The sequence below is a fragment of the Dunckerocampus dactyliophorus genome, chromosome 12 (genome assembly GCF_027744805.1).
Source record: "Dunckerocampus dactyliophorus isolate RoL2022-P2 chromosome 12, RoL_Ddac_1.1, whole genome shotgun sequence".
NCBI classification, from domain to species: domain Eukaryota; kingdom Metazoa; phylum Chordata; class Actinopteri; order Syngnathiformes; family Syngnathidae; genus Dunckerocampus; species Dunckerocampus dactyliophorus.
Window position 1 is genome coordinate 6,115,650 of NC_072830.1, and position 17,819 is coordinate 6,133,468.

At 45.9% G+C, this 17,819-nt stretch overlaps 3 protein-coding genes across 4 annotated transcripts; 1 reads left to right on the forward strand and 2 right to left on the reverse strand.

The window, feature by feature from the left end:
• Nucleotides 1-41: 41 nt before the first annotated feature.
• On the forward strand, nt 42-4,100 carry wdr74 (WD repeat domain 74). Its single transcript, XM_054793486.1, has 2 exons — nt 42-843; nt 1,034-4,100. The coding sequence occupies exons 1-2, from the start codon at nt 235-237 to the stop codon at nt 1,553-1,555; spliced, it is 1,131 nt and encodes a 376-aa protein (XP_054649461.1). The 5' UTR covers nt 42-234; the 3' UTR covers nt 1,556-4,100.
• Nucleotides 4,101-4,271: 171 nt separating this feature from the next.
• Nucleotides 4,272-14,998, reverse strand: zgc:162872 (BAR_ACAPs and ArfGap_ACAP domain-containing protein). Its single transcript, XM_054793452.1, has 22 exons — nt 14,873-14,998; nt 13,857-14,761; nt 13,720-13,777; nt 13,413-13,532; nt 13,290-13,343; nt 13,147-13,205; nt 12,760-12,943; nt 12,635-12,679; nt 11,499-11,594; nt 11,331-11,405; nt 11,098-11,201; nt 10,937-10,988; nt 10,709-10,809; nt 10,258-10,632; nt 8,179-8,248; nt 7,997-8,091; nt 7,336-7,415; nt 7,106-7,260; nt 6,903-7,012; nt 6,712-6,822; nt 6,556-6,617; nt 4,272-6,485 (listed from the first exon to the last, which is right to left on the reverse strand). Exons 2-22 carry the CDS (start codon nt 13,907-13,909, stop codon nt 6,370-6,372), a joined length of 2,175 nt encoding a protein of 724 aa, XP_054649427.1. The 5' UTR covers nt 13,910-14,761; nt 14,873-14,998; the 3' UTR covers nt 4,272-6,369.
• Nucleotides 14,999-15,206: 208 nt separating this feature from the next.
• On the reverse strand, nt 15,207-17,782 carry ilkap (integrin-linked kinase-associated serine/threonine phosphatase). Of its 2 annotated transcripts, none has more exons than XM_054793488.1 (10): nt 17,332-17,782; nt 16,900-17,040; nt 16,677-16,794; nt 16,493-16,599; nt 16,329-16,422; nt 16,128-16,215; nt 15,912-16,048; nt 15,696-15,815; nt 15,502-15,583; nt 15,207-15,423 (listed from the first exon to the last, which is right to left on the reverse strand). In XM_054793488.1, exons 1-10 carry the CDS (start codon nt 17,369-17,371, stop codon nt 15,289-15,291), a joined length of 1,062 nt encoding a protein of 353 aa, XP_054649463.1. In that variant the 5' UTR covers nt 17,372-17,782; the 3' UTR covers nt 15,207-15,288. The 2 variants fall into 2 exon arrangements, with proteins under 2 accessions (XP_054649463.1, XP_054649464.1); XM_054793489.1 differs by having other exon boundaries at nt 15,208-15,423; nt 16,913-17,040; nt 17,332-17,351.
• Between the last annotated feature and the right edge of the window lie 37 nt (nt 17,783-17,819).

The window sequence follows — 17,819 nt, forward strand, 5'->3', positions numbered from 1 at the left end:
ACCTCTGACCATTTCATACATCACTGACGCGCGACGCAGCGACCAGGAGGAGACGCGTGTTTGGATTCTCAATGTACGACATACATCTTCGAGCTGGTACTGTTAAAACTACTACGAAGTTGGTGCCTTTAATGCTAGTCCACTTTGTCAGCAAAAACAGAGTTGGTACCATTAAAAGCGAGTCTACTGTCATCACTACAGACTTGGTACAGTTAGAAGCCTAACTCCGCAGACATGGCTGACAGCAGCCGGCCTTGCACAGTGTGGCTTGGTTCGGAGACGGGCATCCTGAAGGGGGTTAGCGTGTCTCAGAAGAAGGCTTTTAACTTCTGCAACAGTACCCACTTGAGTCGCGAGCACGAGGTGCGCGCCCTCTGCTGGTCCGACCCTGTAGAGACCGAAGTCCTGGTGGCCTCAGTAGACGGAAATGTTAAGACCTTCAGCGTGGAGAAGGGTGTCTTCACCGACGGCCGCCGCTGCGGGGACCCCGGCGAGGGCTGCTTCGTCGGGCTGGCGGTGCTGAGTGACACCTCGCTGGCGACGTGCGCGGAGAGCGGCGTGCTGCGAGTGTGGAAGGAGGACAGCAGCGAGCCTGCCGTGCAGCTCAGCGCCGGTACCAACGTGTGCCGCATGAGGCAGAACCCGACCCACCGGCACAAGGTGGCCACTGGCGGAAAGGACACTTGTCTTAAAATCTGGGACCTGGAGAAACCCGACAAGCCGGTGTTCACCGCCAAGAACCTGCGGGATGACTGGTTGGACCTACGGCAGCCACACTGGGTCAAGGACATTGCCTTCATCCCTGGGTCCGACAAGGTGGTCACTTGCACGGGCTACCATCAGGTGAGTCCACAATGCGCCAGACTTCTTTGAAAAACAGACAGCTTCACACTTCGCCCATTGGCCGGCGACAAGTACATTTTTCCAGAGTTGTAACAATTTTATGTAGAATCTTTGTGGTCTACACCACCATTTATGTCCCATCACAGGGAAACGCAAAAAATAATGATCCAGGTGTCTTTTGTCCCTTCAGGTTCACGTGTATGACCCCTCCTCACCCCAGCGTCGCCCCGTCATGGAGGCCAAGTTTGGGGAGTACCCGCTAACCGCGCTGTCTCTTCCGGCTACTGGAGGCTTGGTGGTGGTGGGAAACACTCACGGTCAGATCGCCATGCTGGACCTGAGGAAAGGTTTGGTCCGAGGCTGCCTGAAAGGTCTGGCGGGTGGCGTGCGCGGCCTGCAGTGCCACGCCTCTCAGCCCGTGGTGGCGTCCTGCGGCCTTGACCGCTTCTTGCGCATCCACAACCTGGAGGACCGCAAGCTGCAGCACAAAGTCTACCTCAAGTCACGCCTCAACTGCCTCCTCCTTGCCAGCCGCCCCCTGGAGGTTTCCGCCGTGGATGCCACCCAGGAGGTAAAGGAGGAGGAAGAGGGCAGGGAGGAGGATGAGGTGTGGGACGCCATGGAGCAGGTGGAGGAGAATCCAAAGAGGAAAACATCAGAGGAGGGAGCAGAGCGGCCGCAGGAGAGCAAGAAGAAGAGGAACAAAGACTAAGGGGCATTGGGGGGCCTTCACAGCGTGGGACTTTTAAGCTCCAAGCTCAACAGACTGAAACCCACCAGAAACTCTGGTGTCATTAATATGACATTCTGTCATTGTGCAGAAGTTCCTCTTTGAATGCATCACTTCAACTACTCATGTTTTCATAAAGGTTAAGGCAAAATACTGTAAAGATTTGTCAGTTAACAATATTTGATATTTTTACAATTAATAACAGCACGTTACACGTGACTTGGCATGAGGCTTATCTGACTTTTAATGGCGCATAATAGGCAACCAGATACCAGACTCATGTTTGAAATGGTGTTTAATACATGTTAGCATCACACACAGTAACAGTCAAGGATGAGTAAAATATATAATTAAAAAAAAAAAGATAAGTTCTCCTAGTAGATGAAATGACATCGGGTGTTTTCAGCAGCAGTGTCAGCTTCACTTTCAGACATTTTAAATAGTTTGCATCTTCACAAAAATCCACCGGGTTCATGAAAATGCTATGAGGTGACTCAAATGAGGAAAAGTTCCCTTTGTGTAAACGTCAGACGTTAGCTTATTGGCAAGGCTAAATAACATCTTGGTATAAAACATGGAGGGAATTCCCGCCTTATCAGTTCCTGACAAAAAGTGTGTGGTCCCTGGCACAGTGCAACGTTCAGGTGCATGCTGCCAGCTTACACTAGGGGTGTCCAAAGTGAGTTTTTGTCCCTCGGCGTATTGTAAAAATAAAATAAATGTATTATTGAGACATTATTTATAGAATAATCCCTCGTTTATTGTGGTTAATTGGTTCCAGACCCGACTGTGAAATGTGAATTTCGGTGATGTATGAGTCCTTATTTATAAATTGAATATTTTTGCAGTTAGAGCATAAGAAATATGTTTATGACCTCAGTACAGTTTTTAACATTATCCTCTTGACAAGAAATAACACCCCTACATACACCCTTATACGCTTATTACCATATATATATATATATATATATATATATATATATATATATACACACACAGTGGCTTGAAAAAGTATTCATACCCCTTGAACTTTCCCACATTTTGTCACGTTCCGACCACAAACATAAATATATTTTATTGGCATTTTAGATGAAAGATCAACACAAAGCGACACACAATTGCGAAGTCGAAGGAAAATTGTACATGACTTTCAAATTTTTTTTTAAATAAAAAACTGAAAAATGTGGCGTGCAAAAGTATTCAGCCCCCCTGTGTCAATACTTGGTGGAACCACCTCTCGCTGAAATTACAGCTGCAAGTCTTTTGGGGGTATGTCTCTACCAGCTTTGCACATCTAGAGACTGGAATTTTTGCCCATTCTTCTTTGCAGAACAGCTCAAGCTCAGCAAGATTAGATGGAGAGCGTTTGTGAACAGCAGTTTTCAGATCTTGCCACAAATTCTCGACTGGATTTAGGTCTGGACTTTGACTGGGCCATTCTAACACAGAAATATGTTTTGTTTTAAACCATTCCATTGTAGCTCTGACTTTATGTTGAGGGTCGATGTCCTGCTGGAAGGTGAACCTCCGCCCCATTCTCAAGTCTTTTGCAGATTCCAGCAGGTTTTCTTCCAAGATTGTCCTGTATTTGGCTCCATCCATCTTCCCATCAACTCTGACCAGCTTCCCTGTCCCTGCTGAAGAAAAGCAGCCCCACAACATGATGCTGCCACCACGTTTGACAGTGGGGATGGTGTGTTGAGAGTGATGTGCAGTGTTAGGTTTCCGCCACACATAATGTTTTGCATTTAGGCCAAAAAGTACCACTTTGGTCTCATCTGATCAGAGCACCTTCTTCCACACGTTTGCTGTGTCCCCCACATGGCTTCTGGCAAACTGCAAACAAGACTTCTTATGGCTTTCTTTCAACAGTGGCTTTCTTCTTGCCACTCTTCCATAAAGGCCAGATTTGTGCAGTGCACGACTAATTGTTGTCCTATGGACAGACTCCCCCACCTGAGCTGTGGATCTCTGCAGCTCTTCCAGAGTTACTGTGGGCGTCTTGGCTGCGTCTCTGATCAGTGCTCTCCTTCTGCAGCATGTAAGTTTCGGTGGACGGCCATGTCTTGGTAGGTTTGCAGTTGTGCCATACCCTTTCCATTTCTTGATGATGGATTGAACAGTGCTCCGTGAGATGTTCAAAGCTTGGGAAACCTATTTATAACCTAACCCTGCTTTAAACTTCTCCACAACTTTATCGCTGACCTGTTTAGTGTGTTCCTTGGACTTCATGATGCTGTTCACTGACCAGTGTCCTCTGAGCAAACCTCTGAGGCCGTCACAGAACAGCTGTATTTATACTAAGGTTAGATTACACACAGGTGGACTCCATTTGATCATTAGGTCAACAGCTGATCATTCAGCAATCATCAGGCAACCTCTGAAGGCAACTGGTTACACTCAGAGAAAAGGGGGCTGAATACTTTTGCACGCCACATTTTTCAGTTTTTTATTTAAAAAAAAAATTGAAAGTCATGTACAATTTTCCTTCTACTTCACAACTGTGTGTCGCCTTGTGTTGATCTTTCATCTAAAATGCCAATAAAATATATTTATGTTTGTGGTCGGAACGTGACAAAATGTGGGAAAGTTCAAGGGGTATGAATACTTTTTCAAGCCACTGTATATATATATATATATATATATATATATATATATATATATATATATATATATATATATATATATATATATATATATATATATATATATATATATATATAAAAGCCATTTAACACATAAGACTCGTGCTCGTGTGTGTTGCTGTAAATATGTTGCGGTGCTCGGAGCTGAGTGTGGCACGGCCAGGAAGTGACATTGGGGGTTCAGAGTCGCGTTTTAGCTTCGCTGACAACAGTAGCCCGTGTTAGGGATTATTGTGCCTGTTGTGAGATCATTCACACCTGCAATAAGCCTGGTGTTTGTGTGTCTCACCTAACATTACTGACACCTAGTGACCACTGTAGAGTACTACATATCACATCTTTGAATGAGTCTTTTGAATGCCTTACATTTATGCAACCATTTTTATGCTTAAAAATGCTTACCGTATTTTCATGACCATAAGGCGCACTTAAAAGTCTTAAATTTTGTCCAAAATGGGCGGAGCGCCGCATGTGTGTACCGAGTTCCAAAATCTGTAAGTGTTGCTGTGTGACTTACGAGCGCTCCGCTCGACTGACTGGGAGCGTCTCCTGCCGACACGCTGCTTGTATAAAGGAAAGGTACGTGGACGTGACTGAGGACGCTAAAGGCACGCCCCAGTAGTTATATATGTATATTTTATGAAATGGCGCCATCTATCCATCCGGGCAAGGACTACCGTGGCGAAGCAACATTCAGCGGATTACAAGGAAAGCTGGCCATCTTCCGCTTCTACTGCAGTAAAAACATTGCAGACAACTACTACCCAACTACATCACCAACATGGACGACGTGCTCACTTTCAACATCACACACAACGGGGCACGACAAGTCGGCTTTTACTGTTGTGCTTGGTTGCCATGGTAATGGACAAACTACTACCTGTGGTGATTTTTAAGAGGAAATGCTGCCTAAAGAGAAGTTTCCAGCCGTACCAATCAAAGGGGCTAGAAGGAAAGAGACCGGATGTTTTTTTCACACGCGTCACAAGTGCACCAAATGAACTTGGAGCTTAACATCATTCCGGGAGGCTTGACGAAGGAACTCCAACCGCTGGACATCGGTGTAAACATGCCGTTTAAAGTGAAGTTGCGAGCGGCATGGGAGCGATAGATGACAGCTAGTGAACACAGCTTCACTAACACTGGGAGGCAGCGCCGTGCGAGTTTTGCCACTATTTGTGAATGGATGTAAACACGGCGTTTAAAGTGATGTTGCGAGCGGCGTGGGAGCGATGAATGACAGCTAGCGAACAGAGAATCACTAATGGATTGTGGATGCTTGGGCTAACGCGTCTGATGCACTGTTGTTCGAGCTTTCACAAAAGCCAGCATCATTTCTGAGGTGCTGTACGGCAACGAGACTGACTGACAATGACGACAGGGAACCTGGCGTGTTTGATGGAGAACTTGCCCCGCTGTTCATTTGGGATACAAAAGATGAGGACCTGATTTCAAGTGGGTTTGATAAACTGAATGAGAATGCTGCTCTTAATTTACCTAAAGAAATAAAGCATTGTCGCTTCCTACGTGCTACTGAGCGAAACGGTATGTTTAAGCGTGCATACCTGCGCCCAATAATACGGTGCGCCTTCTGTTTGTGTTAAATACAAAAATAGCACCTGTAACTGAGACTGCGCCTTTTAATACGGAGCGCTTTATGGTCGTAAAAATACGGTAATTTAGGCAAAATTGAAGGTAATATTTGCTAAATATGCATTTTTTTTAAAATATCAGGCCGTATTCAACCACAAAACAGCATGATTTAGCCATCTTTAAATGTACCAAATTTGGACACCCCGGCTTACATGGATGTCAAGTTGTACAAAATCATCATCTCCTCACAGTTTGACAGCCTAGTTTGATGGACGTGTTTACAATAGCGTGCTAATAAACACACAATGACAATGCTAACACGCTGATGTTCAACAAGTTCTCACTTTAGTGTGTTAGCATGCGACTTAGTTGACAGGAATTTAATCATAAAAGTTATTCCTGTCTTGACCTCATGATGGGGCCACAGGAAACTAGCACAGTCTTATATAAAGGTTAGCATTGTTTCCAGTGACTAAGGATGTGCACTTATGCTGATGTGGAGGACATATGTCTGTGTTACAGTCATGTTAAGGCAAGGTGAAGAGAGGTACCGACCAATCACGGAATGTCACCCTCTCTTGCGTGACTGAACCTGCGTCTGGCCAGTTTCTCGGGGTCATGTGACGCCATGTCGCTGAAGTCTCTGAAAATGTCCTGAAAGGTCTGGTCGTCTCCTGGGGTACGACACACGTGTTTAGGTTGAGTGGAAGTGAAGCAAGCATGCGAGGAAAAAACCTCACCGACCTGCTGCTCCGAACACGCCTTCAGAATCTCTCATCTCCTCGTTCATCCGCGCCATGCGAAGCCTGAGGGAGAAGAAGAAACACAACTGGTACCGTCACGTACAACATAAAAGGCAACAACAAAAAAAAGGTGGTGTGTTTGTGATCATCAACTCACAATGTAACAATGTCTGCATGTGCCGTTTCCACGGCGATGGCCAGCGGGTCCTGTCCGCTCTCATCCACGGCGTACTGATTGGCTCCTCTCTTCAACAGGAGGCACACCTGCCTGTAGCATCACATATGAATGTCACCTCCAGTTTAAACTTGTGTGTGTGTGTGTGTGTGTGTGAGAACATGTGTTGTTACCCCGTGTGTCCAGCGGTGGCGGCGGCGTGCAGCGCTCCCCGTCCTCGCAGGTCTCTGTGGTTAATGTTGGCTCCATTCTGCAGCAGAAACTCACACGCCAACAGCGACCCCTGCAGGCAGCACAAAGGAAAGAGAGCTTTCCGCCACCTGCTGATGTGTTTGTCTGTTTTATGTCTACATATGACTATAAAGGCGGTTTATACCCCAACGGCTGCTCCTATCAGGGCCGTGCGTCCCTCCTCCTCGGCGATGCACATGTTGATCTCTGCCCCCTGGGCCAGCACCGTTATCATGGCGACCAGGTCACCAGCCACAGCGGCCCGATAGAGACGCAGCCCGGCTTTGTCCACCTCGTGCTCTGCAATGGAGAAGATTGACAATCAAGGTGCCATTTTGGCATAAAATGGCGTTTGCGGCATTTTGTTGGGCTTACGTTTGCTGTCTGAGGCGCCGTCTCGCCGCACAAATGTCTTCTCCACGTACTTGTCTCGAATCCATGCCTCTTTCTCAGCACTGACAAACATTGATTATTGATTGACCTTACACATATATATTATATACAGTCATCCCTAATTTATAGCGTTTTTTCCAGATCCGACCGCGATAAATGAATTTCTTCGATAAAGGATTCAATGTCAATAAATTGAACATTTTCATAGTTAGAGCATCAAAAACTTGTTTAGGAGTTTCTAAATAAGTTTTTTAACATTATTAGAGCTGTCTGCCATCTCCTAGTGTAAAGTATTAACTACATGAGGCACCATATTTGCAGAAATGGCTTGTTAAATACAGCAATGTTGCTTGTCTCAATTTTGCAACTTTGGCGCTTAAATGCTTAAGCCAAAAACCTACCACTTCCACACAGAATGGGAGGAGAACTGTTTTTCACTCTCACGTTGGACATGCCATGACCCAGTGACCCACATATCACTTGTATTTCAATATGTTTTGACGAATAATAGACTATAGTTTACCACAAAACAGCATTCATTTATTAATTAAAGAATTTCTGAAAAACCTGATATAGTGAGCAGGCGATAATCGAACCACGATATTGCGAAGAACGACTGTATTCTGTTATTGCGTGTCTTTACCGGGGGCTCTCCGTGGTGGGCTTGAGTCGTCCTCTCTCTGAGCACAGTGCCTCGTAGATCTCGTTGACGACGTCGTTTCCCAGAACACACAGCAGCTGCGAAGACGAGACACGTCTTTGACTTTAGCGTTTCCTGGAAGCCGGCGATTAAGATCTGATCATTTGAGGTCATCGGATTTTCACCTTCAGCTGCTCCGCCTCCCACGAGTCCAGCGTAAGCGAGCGCACCTTGGACAGATGGACACCCAGGCTCCTGCACACGTCATGACATCATTCATCATGTGACCACTGTGGCATAGATGTTTGTTTATATGTGTGTAAAATGTGTGGTATGTCTGTGTACTATGTCTGGATGTGTGTAGGTATATGTAGTATGTGTGTGGAATGCATAGTAAATGTTTATTTATGTGTGTGTGTGTGTGTGTGTGCAGAATGTGTGTAGGAGTTTATGTGTAAATGTGTTTATGTGTAAATGTGTAGCATGTACAGTATGCAGTATATACACTGCTCAAAAAAATTAGAGGAACACTTCGAAAACACATCAGATTAAAACTGGGGGAAAATGATCTTGAATATCTTTCCTGATAATAAGTGGGTGATCTCCTCCCAGATCTGGACCAGGGCATCACTGCAGTACCTGGACGCATGGAGGAGATTCCAGGAGACAGGTAGTTACTCCAGGAGAGCTGGACAGGGCCGTAGAAGGTCCTTCAATCCTGAGCAGGATCGGTATCTGCTCCTTTGTGCAAGGAGGAACAGGATGAGCACTGCCAGAGCCCTACAAAATGACCTCCAGCAGGCCACTGGTGTGAATGTTTCTGACCAAACAATCAGAAACAGGCTCCATGAGGGTGGCCTGAGGGCCTGACGTCCTGTAGTGGGCCCTGTGCTCACTGCCCAGCACCGTAGAGCTCGATTGGCATTTGCCATAGACCACCAGAATTGGCAACTACACCACTGGTGCCCTGTGCTCTTCCCTGATGAGAGCAAGTTCAACCTGAGCACATGCGACAGACATGAAAAGGTCTGGAGATGCCATGGAGAACGTTATGCTGCCTGCAACATCATTCAGCATGACCGGTTTGGTGGTGGGTCAGTGATGGCCTGGGGAGGCATATCCCTGGAAGGACGCACAGACCTCTACAGGTTAGATAATGGCACCCTGACTGCTATTAGGTATCGGGATGAAATCCTTGGACCCATTGTCAGAACCTACGCTGGTGCAGTGGGACCTGAGTTCCTCCTGGTCCACAACAATGCCCGACCTCATGTGGCTAGTGTATGCAGGTAGTTCCTGGAGGATGAAGGAATTGATACCATTGACTGGCCCCCACGTTCACCTGACCTAAACCCAATAGAACACCTCTGGGACATTATGTTTAGGTCCATCCGGCGCCGCCAGGTTGCTCCTCAGACTGTCCAGGAGCTCATGGATGCCCTGGTCCAGATCTGGGAGGAGATCCCCCAGACACCATCCGTAGTCTCATTAGGAGCATGCCCCGACCTTGTCAGGCATGTGAACAAGCACGTGGGGGCCACACAAACTACTGAGAATCATTTTGAGTTGCTACAATGACATTTTAGCAAAATGGACCAGTCTGCTGCATCATTTTTTCACTTTCATTTTTGGGGTGTCTTTGATTTCCCCCCTCTATAGGGTGATCATTTTCATTTCTATCAAATTTTGTGGCATCATTTTGTTACTAATACATCACCCACTTATTATCAGGAAAGATATTCAAGATCATTTTCCCCCCAGTTTAGATCTGATGTGTTTTTTAAGTGTTCCTTTAATTTTTTTGAGCAGTATATGTGTGTGTGTGTGTGTGTGTGTGTAGTATGCGTGTATCTGTAGTATAAGTAGAATGTGTGTATATGTGTAAATGTGTAGTATGTATATTATGTGTGTAAGTGTAGAATATGTGTGTGTATTCATGTGTGGTTATGTAGTGTGTGTAGAATGTGTGAATGCGTGTGTGTGTGTGTGTAGGCGTGTACATACGTGTATTTTTACGTGTATTTGCATATGTTTTTTATGTGTAGGATGTGTGTAGGTGTCTATTTGTAATTGTGTAGTATGTGTAAATATACAATGTGTATAGTGTAGTATGTGTGCGTATAATGTGTATGTGTAAATGGGTAGTATATGTGTATTATGTGTAGTGCGTATAGTATGTGTGTACATGTAGTACTGCATATGTATGTTTGCTTGTGTTTTAATGTGTAGAATGTGTATGTGTATGTGTGTGTGTGTGTGTGTACCGGTGGATTCCGGAGCACTCGATGCACACGGTCACACCCAAGTTGACCGACGCCCACCGTGGCTCCTCCTGGCCGCAGTCACAGCAGCGATGGTTCCCGGCGCCCTGCATGGCTACGGCCAGCACCGGCGTTCTTTGATTGGCCGATGAGTTGTTGCCTTCACATGGAGGGAGGGGCTCCTTAGACTGGAGGACACGTGAGTTCATTAAGCAACAAAGAGATGTGAGAGAGATCATGGGTGAGATGAAAAGTGAGGGGCGTGCCTGTGTCGGCTGAGCGTCGCCTCGCTCTCGATATGCCATGTCGATGCTGCCCTGCAAGGCAGACAGCCACGCCAACTTGACGTGCTCCGAATCGGCCTGCAGAACACAACACCTGCACACACACACACACACAACATGTCAGGTGTAAAGCCTACAATCATCACTTCATATATGTGTGCGTGCGTTACTTCTGCACAGAGAGCAGCTCGAAACAGAAGCGGCGGTCTAAGTGGTCCAACGACTTGACGGCACAGAGTCTCAGGTCCTCAAACAGAACCGTGGACGCCTCCTGCAGGAGGAAGTCAACACTTCACAACAGCTAAACACTCCATGATAGCTAACATTAGCAGCTAAACTTAGCCAAATTGCTATCACTAGTTGACGACAAACGTAGCCAGTGAGCATGCGTGTCTCACCTTGTGGGACTTCCTGTAAATAAGCTGGTTGTCTCTGATGGAGAACCAGCATCTGTAGAGAAAACAAATAATGCCAGCATATATGATGTATCACCTGATAAACATTATTATTTTACATTAGGCAGAGAAACATTATTATTATTATTATTTTTTTTTTTTACCTTTTCCAGGTTTTGGACTTTCTCCGAGAGCGCTTGAAAAGGTAACCTAGGATGATGTCATCACTGCCAGGACACCAGCTGACCAGCGTCTCTCCTGAGGCATCCTACACACACGCACAGGTTCTTGTTTACCATTTTCACACATACTACCAGTCACAAGTTTAGATACACTTCAGCCATGCATTCAATGAAATGAAGTGTAAAAAGTGATGCTAGCGATGCAGCTGTCTTACTCTCTGCTGGACCAGCAGGTGAGAGTTCTCCAGATCTTTTCTTCTGCTTGCACAGTCTCCTGAGTACTGAGACAGCTGAGGAGCAGAAACAGCACAAGGACACATGGATGGAGTTTCTGATGACCAAGCAATCAAACCTTAGAACCTTATGTGCTAAGAGGTCTGCACCTGCGCTGCCATGACCTTCATGGTGGGCTCCAGGTCTCTGAGAAGGTCGAAGCCTTGATGGAAGAAGGTGAACTGAGCGTTGACGAAGGAGAACACCTGACAACAACACAAGTACTCTCAGGGCGTGCTCATGCTGATAATCCCCAAAGTCATGGAAATTTCAGTAATACAGCAGAAGAGAAGTGGTAGAGAAGAGAAGCAATGTAGCCAAGTCATAGAGCGACTGGAATGTGATCGATCCTCGCAAGTTATGAAGGATAAAAAACACAATCCATAATAAAAATGAATTACAAAGAGTCAAAGTAATCCAAAAGTGTTAACCCACAGCACGCACACTCACCTGTGAATACATTTATGTGTGTGATAAAGACGTGTCATTTAATGAATGCAATAGTTCCTCTTGCAAGTTAAGTAGTGAAAGCTGCCACCTTGCATAGTAGAAACAATCAGAATGACAAAAAAATAATAAAATAAAATAAAATAATTCACAAAGTCAGGTAAATTGCAGTAAAACAGCAGAACAGAAGTGATGGCGCATACACGCGCACGACGTAGCGGGGTCACAGAGTGACTGGAGTGTGATTGCTCCTCGTAAGTTATGAACGATAACCGACACACTTCAGAATAGAAATAAAACACAACGAGTCTGAAAAAATCATCTAAAAGTCAAACCCACAGCGCATACTCAACTACTACTACTTTTGTCTGTGTAATAAAGACATATCACTTAATTAATGCGATCACTCCTCTTGCAAGTAATGACTGACAGAGGCTCCTCACAAGTCAATTCATAATAGAAATAAAAATAACAGTAATAAGTCAAACCCGTAGCACACTCGCAGCTACATTTGCATGCGTAATAAAGATGTGTCAATTAATGAATGCAATCGCTCCACTTGCAAATAACTAATGACAGAATGACTCCACATAAGACTGGAAATAATCCAAAGTGAGAGAAATTGCAGTTATACAGTAGAATAGAAGCAACAGGACAAGCAAACGGGCCGTAACAGGAATGCTCAGTGTGAGCGACACCAGCTGGCACCAGGAGAGGGCGGGGGGAAATCGTACCCAGCGCGCCTAGCAAGGGACAGGACAGGTTTATGTTCAGATACGTTAGCCTCGTCCAGACTCACCGAGTTTAAGATGTCGATCCTCTGCTGAGTCTTGAAGGTATTGAGCTGGAGAAGAACAAGTAAAACGGTCCGTCAATGAGGGAGAGTCTAACCCGGTGGCCCGACACAAGATGGCGTGGTTGTACCTGCAGACAGTAGTCCAGGGCAAAGTGCTGGTAGCATTTGCGGGTGGCGAGCAGCAGGTGGCTGGCCTGCTCGGCATCGGCGGGCTTGTGGCGAGGCACCTGAGCGTTCTTCAGCACCGCCGTCTCTAGATCCTCACCGATGCGCACAAACTCTCTCTTCGTGTCTGCCAGCTGGGGCAGGAACCTCGGAATCATTCAGACAAACCAGTCAATCACAGCCACGCCATATTTGTGTAGTGTCTGGAGACTGAATAATTTCTCCTCTTTCTCGTAATGTCCGAGGGTATAGACATTTCTGGTTAAAAAAAAAACAAAAAAAAAACTGTTCACGTCAGATTGTACTCCACCGTTTGCTAGCGTGAGTGTGTGTGCTTGTGTTCGACATACTGCTTGCACAGGTTGGTGAGCTGTTGGCTGATGGCTCTCTGGGTCTGATCCAACAACATCTGACAGCAAATAGACCCAGCAGTCAGAAGGACAAAGTGTGACTGAATGTGTGTGTGTGTGTGTGTGTGTGTGTGTGTACTGACTGTGTGGAAGTCGAGCACCTCATGGAGACCTTGCTTAAACTGGCTCAGACAGTTCTGCGTGGGAACAACCAGGACATGAAACAGGTGTTTGGAAGGCTGGGGTGCAAAACAACATGTCCTTACCGTGATGACGCCGTCCTCCTTATGGTGTTCAAAGAGCTCGGCCAGGCTGCCGAGGAACAGCTGATTGGCTACGTTGTACGCTTGTCCCGACTCCACCATCTTACCGCACAGCCTCATCACCTGATTGGTCATATCACATGACAAACACCAATTACAGCGGCCTCCTGATGTTAACAAAAGTAGTAACGATCGGGGTGAAAGTAGTAGTAGTGGTGGTGGTGGTAATGTAGCAATAAAAATAGTGCTTTGTAGAAAAACAACAGTGTCAGTACAACACATGAAGTATGATAAAGTAAAGTACCAGTACCTTATCCAGCTGTGTCTCCAGCAGAGCAACATCAGCCTCAAAACGTTCCAGGTCCAGTCTGAATAAAAGTAAACAGTGCGACATCAACAGCGCATGCGCATTCAGGAGCGTAAAGTTGAGCGACGGACCCTCCTCACCTGAACTCAGGTGAATCGTTGACACACTTCTCAAAGTCGAGCAGCGACTCCATGTTGTGTGATGGTGGTTAAAAACTTTACGGCGCGATGATGCTCGTGCACAACCCGGATAGCGGCGCCGTGCTGGCCTGCTAGCTCTCACTCATTATATTACCATTCTAAAGTGTAACACGCGCCAAAGGCTAACAAGATAGAATAATGCCTACCGGATAGCTTCACAATCAGTGTCGCGTAGCGTGCACGCAGCTTGCATGTATTACATGTTTCCATAAAAGTTAAACTTGTATTTGGTACAACAGCTGTCCGAATCACAAGAATGTTTACTGAACCCCGCCTCCTGCCCACTTCCTGCTTACTCTTCCGCCTGCAGCGACATCTGGCGACCATGACCGGTACCACTGAACTCTATACTACTGGAAGAGGCGTCCTTGCTGACCGCATGAAGCCATTGGTCGGCCATCTTGCTTCACCCAAAAAAGCACACACGCATACACGTACATGTATCTTCATTCACTACATTTATTATGGTTCGGTATTAAAATTAACACGAATTAACAAAAATTCCATTGAAACAGAGTAAATTTACTAGACTCAAATCTCAAAATTTCCCTCCAGTTTAAGGTTTTTCCTACCTCTATGGTGTGAAATTACAATGCATAACAACTCAATTTCAGTGTTCACAAGGTATTTGTTATGATAAGGATCTACGTAGTACCAAAGTTACCTTTTGAAGATGATCAGGAAAGTCAAATATTGTTTTGTCGTAATCTAACAGGCTGGTCCTGTCGAAGTTCTCCTCGGTGAAATGACTTGAACAGAGTTGTGATCTGGCTGCAGGAATCCACCTGTCTCTCCGCATATTTACTACACATTGCTTTAGAAGTTGAGCATTGCAGTGTGGAAATCTAAAGGAGAATAAGGGGTAATTTACAACTACTTAGATGAAAAGATGCTTACAGATTTAAAGTATCTATTTTTTTAACTATTTTTTTTATTATTTATAAGCATTTACCTACCTGTGAAATGTAAGTCCCTTCTCGCGACTTTCACGAGTATCACGATTTGTGCAATTAATAGCAGCACAAGACAGCATCTCGAACTCCTTTTAGTTGTTAGGCTTTCTTATTTTGGGTGAAACAACATGGCGACTTCTATACTTCCGGTGGCTTCAGGCCTCCAATGCACAGCAAGCGATCGGGGCCATTCCAGGATAGAGTTCAGTGAGCAGTACTGCAGCTGTTTGGTAAACTGAATTATTAATTCAATTATTTCATAACGCTAGTTTGTGTATTTATTATTAGGTGTAAATGTTGTGATTGTATTTACAGTATATAACACATAACAGCCAACAAGAGGAAGTAAAGAAAACGATTTTATTGGAAAACAAAGTAAATTCATACGGTGTGTTTATGTGTATGTGTGTCTGTTGTGTTCAGAAGTCAATAGAAACCAGAATGACGGTGACGTTGTCGGCGCAGCCTCGTCGGACCGCCTCACTGGCCAACTGTTGGCAAGCAGCCTCAAACTGCTCCTCCTTGTCTGTCAACTTCTGGTCAGCACCTCCTTCCTGCAGGAGGAGAGTGTACAGATTTGTTATCATGTCCTTGAATGAAGCAGAAGAATTAACCAGATTTCCTCTTCGTACCTGAAAGAGGTCTAGTACAAATTTGACAGCTTCATCAGCAGAAAAGACTTTGAACAAGCCGTCACAGGCCAAGATGATGAACCTTAGAGGGGACAGGAGACAGTTTTTTGGGAACCTTCTCATCACGCCCACGTGTGTGTGTGTGTATGAGATGACAACTTGACAAATGTGCCGTGTGTGTGGTTTGCTCTTGCCTGTCACTGGACGTCAGCTGACACCTCCTCAGGTCAGGTGTGGCTATGACGCCACAGCGTTTGTACTGACCGTCTCCAATGGAGCGAGACACCTCAAGGACGCCCAGCACCCTGCCGTCCCTGTGGAGAGACAGGAGGGTTGTCTTATTATGTCATCATTTCCGCTCATAACATGGGTACTCGTAAGAGAAACAACCACATGGAGTGCTGCTGTACCTGACGGTGCCTCCCGCCCTCTGGATCCTCATCCTCTCCTCGTAGATAGTCGGGTTGTGTTCTTTACTGAGCGCCAGCGTCGCTGGCCGCCGTTCCTCTGTGGATCCTCCCTCCGCCTCCATCCGACACAACACCGCCTGCGCACAAACACACGTCAGGACAACTAGCAGGCCCGAGGCAGATAGACCGGGGTGTAACGTGGCCACTGCACTGTACCCTGCTGTCTCCCAGGTTGGCCACGTAGACCACGTCATTCAGCACCAGCATGCATGTCGCCGTGGAGCCGTCTTTCCATGCTGGCTTCCTGAAGGACACGCAGTAAACAAAGAACAACAATGGTGGGCAACTTTCTACTTGTTTGTGTGTCCACCAATCAACACACCCGCCCTGGTGCACACTGATGTTAATTAGTCTTACTGGCTAGACGCTTTCTTCAGAAAGTCCTCGTCTGTTTGGCGGAAAGTGTCTATGAGACATTTTTTAACAAGTTTCTCCAGGTTGTCAGTTTCACCTGGAAGAGACGACACATTTGGCCATGAAGGGGACAATGCTGACTGACACAGAATGTCCCAGCTTCTAACCTCGAGGAAACTTCTTAGCCAGGGTTTGGTGAAGATGCTCTGCGGCAAACAGAGACGCTCGAGCCCCGCCGTGGCCGTCGAACACGGCAAAATACGACACCCGAGATCTTGGGGACAAAGACATGCATGAGACATCAGCCAAAGAGAAAGGGTTACATATGAGATGTGTGTAGATGTGTCTCACACTTGACTGGGCAGTGCTGACAAACAGGTGCTCATGTCGGGCAACAGCACGTGAGCGTCCTGCATCTCGTCACGCTCGCCACGCCTCGCCGCCACGTAGCCTCTCAGCAAGGGGAGGCCTGACACACACACAGACGCACAGTAACTAAGCCGCCTTATTGTAGCATGCTTCATGACAAGTCCACCAGAGCAAAGGATGCAAACATTGTGACACAGGTGAAAACCTTCTCTACAAACTTTCTTGTTCTCCTCCTCTTCCTCTTCTTTTCGAATCGTGGGACACACTTCATCCTCTCGTTTTCGTTTTGCACTCTTCTCTTCTTTGGTGGATGGTGGCAGGACTGCAACAGCCGCTGAGACGACACCTGACCACATATAATACACAATAAGTTCCAATAGAATCAGCAACCACGTGTCGTAATGCCAATTGAAAGTTTAAACCCCCAAAATAATTCAATTCAGTTACAGTGCACACTTTATGATCTTTGTATGAACCAATAATGAAGTTATTCATTCAAATTAATCTCGCCATCATTAAGACATGAAGTGGCTCCTAACGACAATTCAATTACGTTTCGATTACCTTGTCGGTGTATTGGTAACGGAGCAATCGCCTACAAGTAGTAATCAACGTACCCATCAAAGCCTTCACTCACCGGCCTGAGTTGGCTCCGGCAGGTCGTCAAACAGATCCATTCTGACTGCTTAGCGCCACAGCTAGCCACCTAGCCTAGCCTAGGTTAGCTTAGCCGAGCCTGGTTGCTTCTCTGGAACGCCGCAGTCTTGGGAGCTCCCGGGGAAAGCAGGTGAGGTTTGCTGACAGCCACAAGTATGTGAAATATTACTAGGTAACAATTGCACTAGAGTTGAACTTCAATAAGTACTTGTAGTTAAATATTGATTGTCTTAAGGTTGAGCGACAGCTTTGCCCCAAACAGGAGGGGTCGTCTTCTTCATTATCTGTTATGACGAGTCCACCAACGAAAAAGAGCCTGAGCGCCCCCCCATGTGTTGGCCTGTGTATTGCACTTCCTCAACGTCATTTATTATTTAGTAAACACTTTGAAATATTAAGAATATTCGGAGCATGTCAACTAATTCCTCAGAGGCCTTTACACTTATATAACATTATCCTTTAGTTTAC

Bases quoted from the DNA above. Each gene is read 5' to 3' on its own strand.
- wdr74 (XM_054793486.1), top strand. From the start codon at position 235: ATGGCTGACAGCAGCCGGCCTTGCACAGTGTGGCTTGGTTCGGAGACG. The intron at 844-1,033 runs GTGAGTCCACAA...TTGTCCCTTCAG, and splicing joins CTTGCACGGGCTACCATCAG to GTTCACGTGTATGACCCCTC.
- zgc:162872 (XM_054793452.1), bottom strand. From the start codon at position 13,909: ATGGAGTCGCTGCTCGACTTTGAGAAGTGTGTCAACGATTCACCTGAG. The intron at 13,778-13,856 runs GTGAGGAGGGTC...ACTTTTATTCAG, and splicing joins AACGATTCACCTGAGTTCAG to ACTGGACCTGGAACGTTTTG. The intron at 7,416-7,996 runs GTAAAGACACGC...AATGTTTGTCAG, and splicing joins CCCACCACGGAGAGCCCCCG to TGCTGAGAAAGAGGCATGGA.
- ilkap (XM_054793488.1), bottom strand. From the start codon at position 17,371: ATGGATCTGTTTGACGACCTGCCGGAGCCAACTCAGGCCG. The intron at 16,423-16,492 runs GTTAGAAGCTGG...CGTCTCTTCCAG, and splicing joins GGCTAAGAAGTTTCCTCGAG to GTGAAACTGACAACCTGGAG. The intron at 15,584-15,695 runs GCAAGAGCAAAC...GTCCCCTCTAAG, and splicing joins CAGCTGACGTCCAGTGACAG to GTTCATCATCTTGGCCTGTG.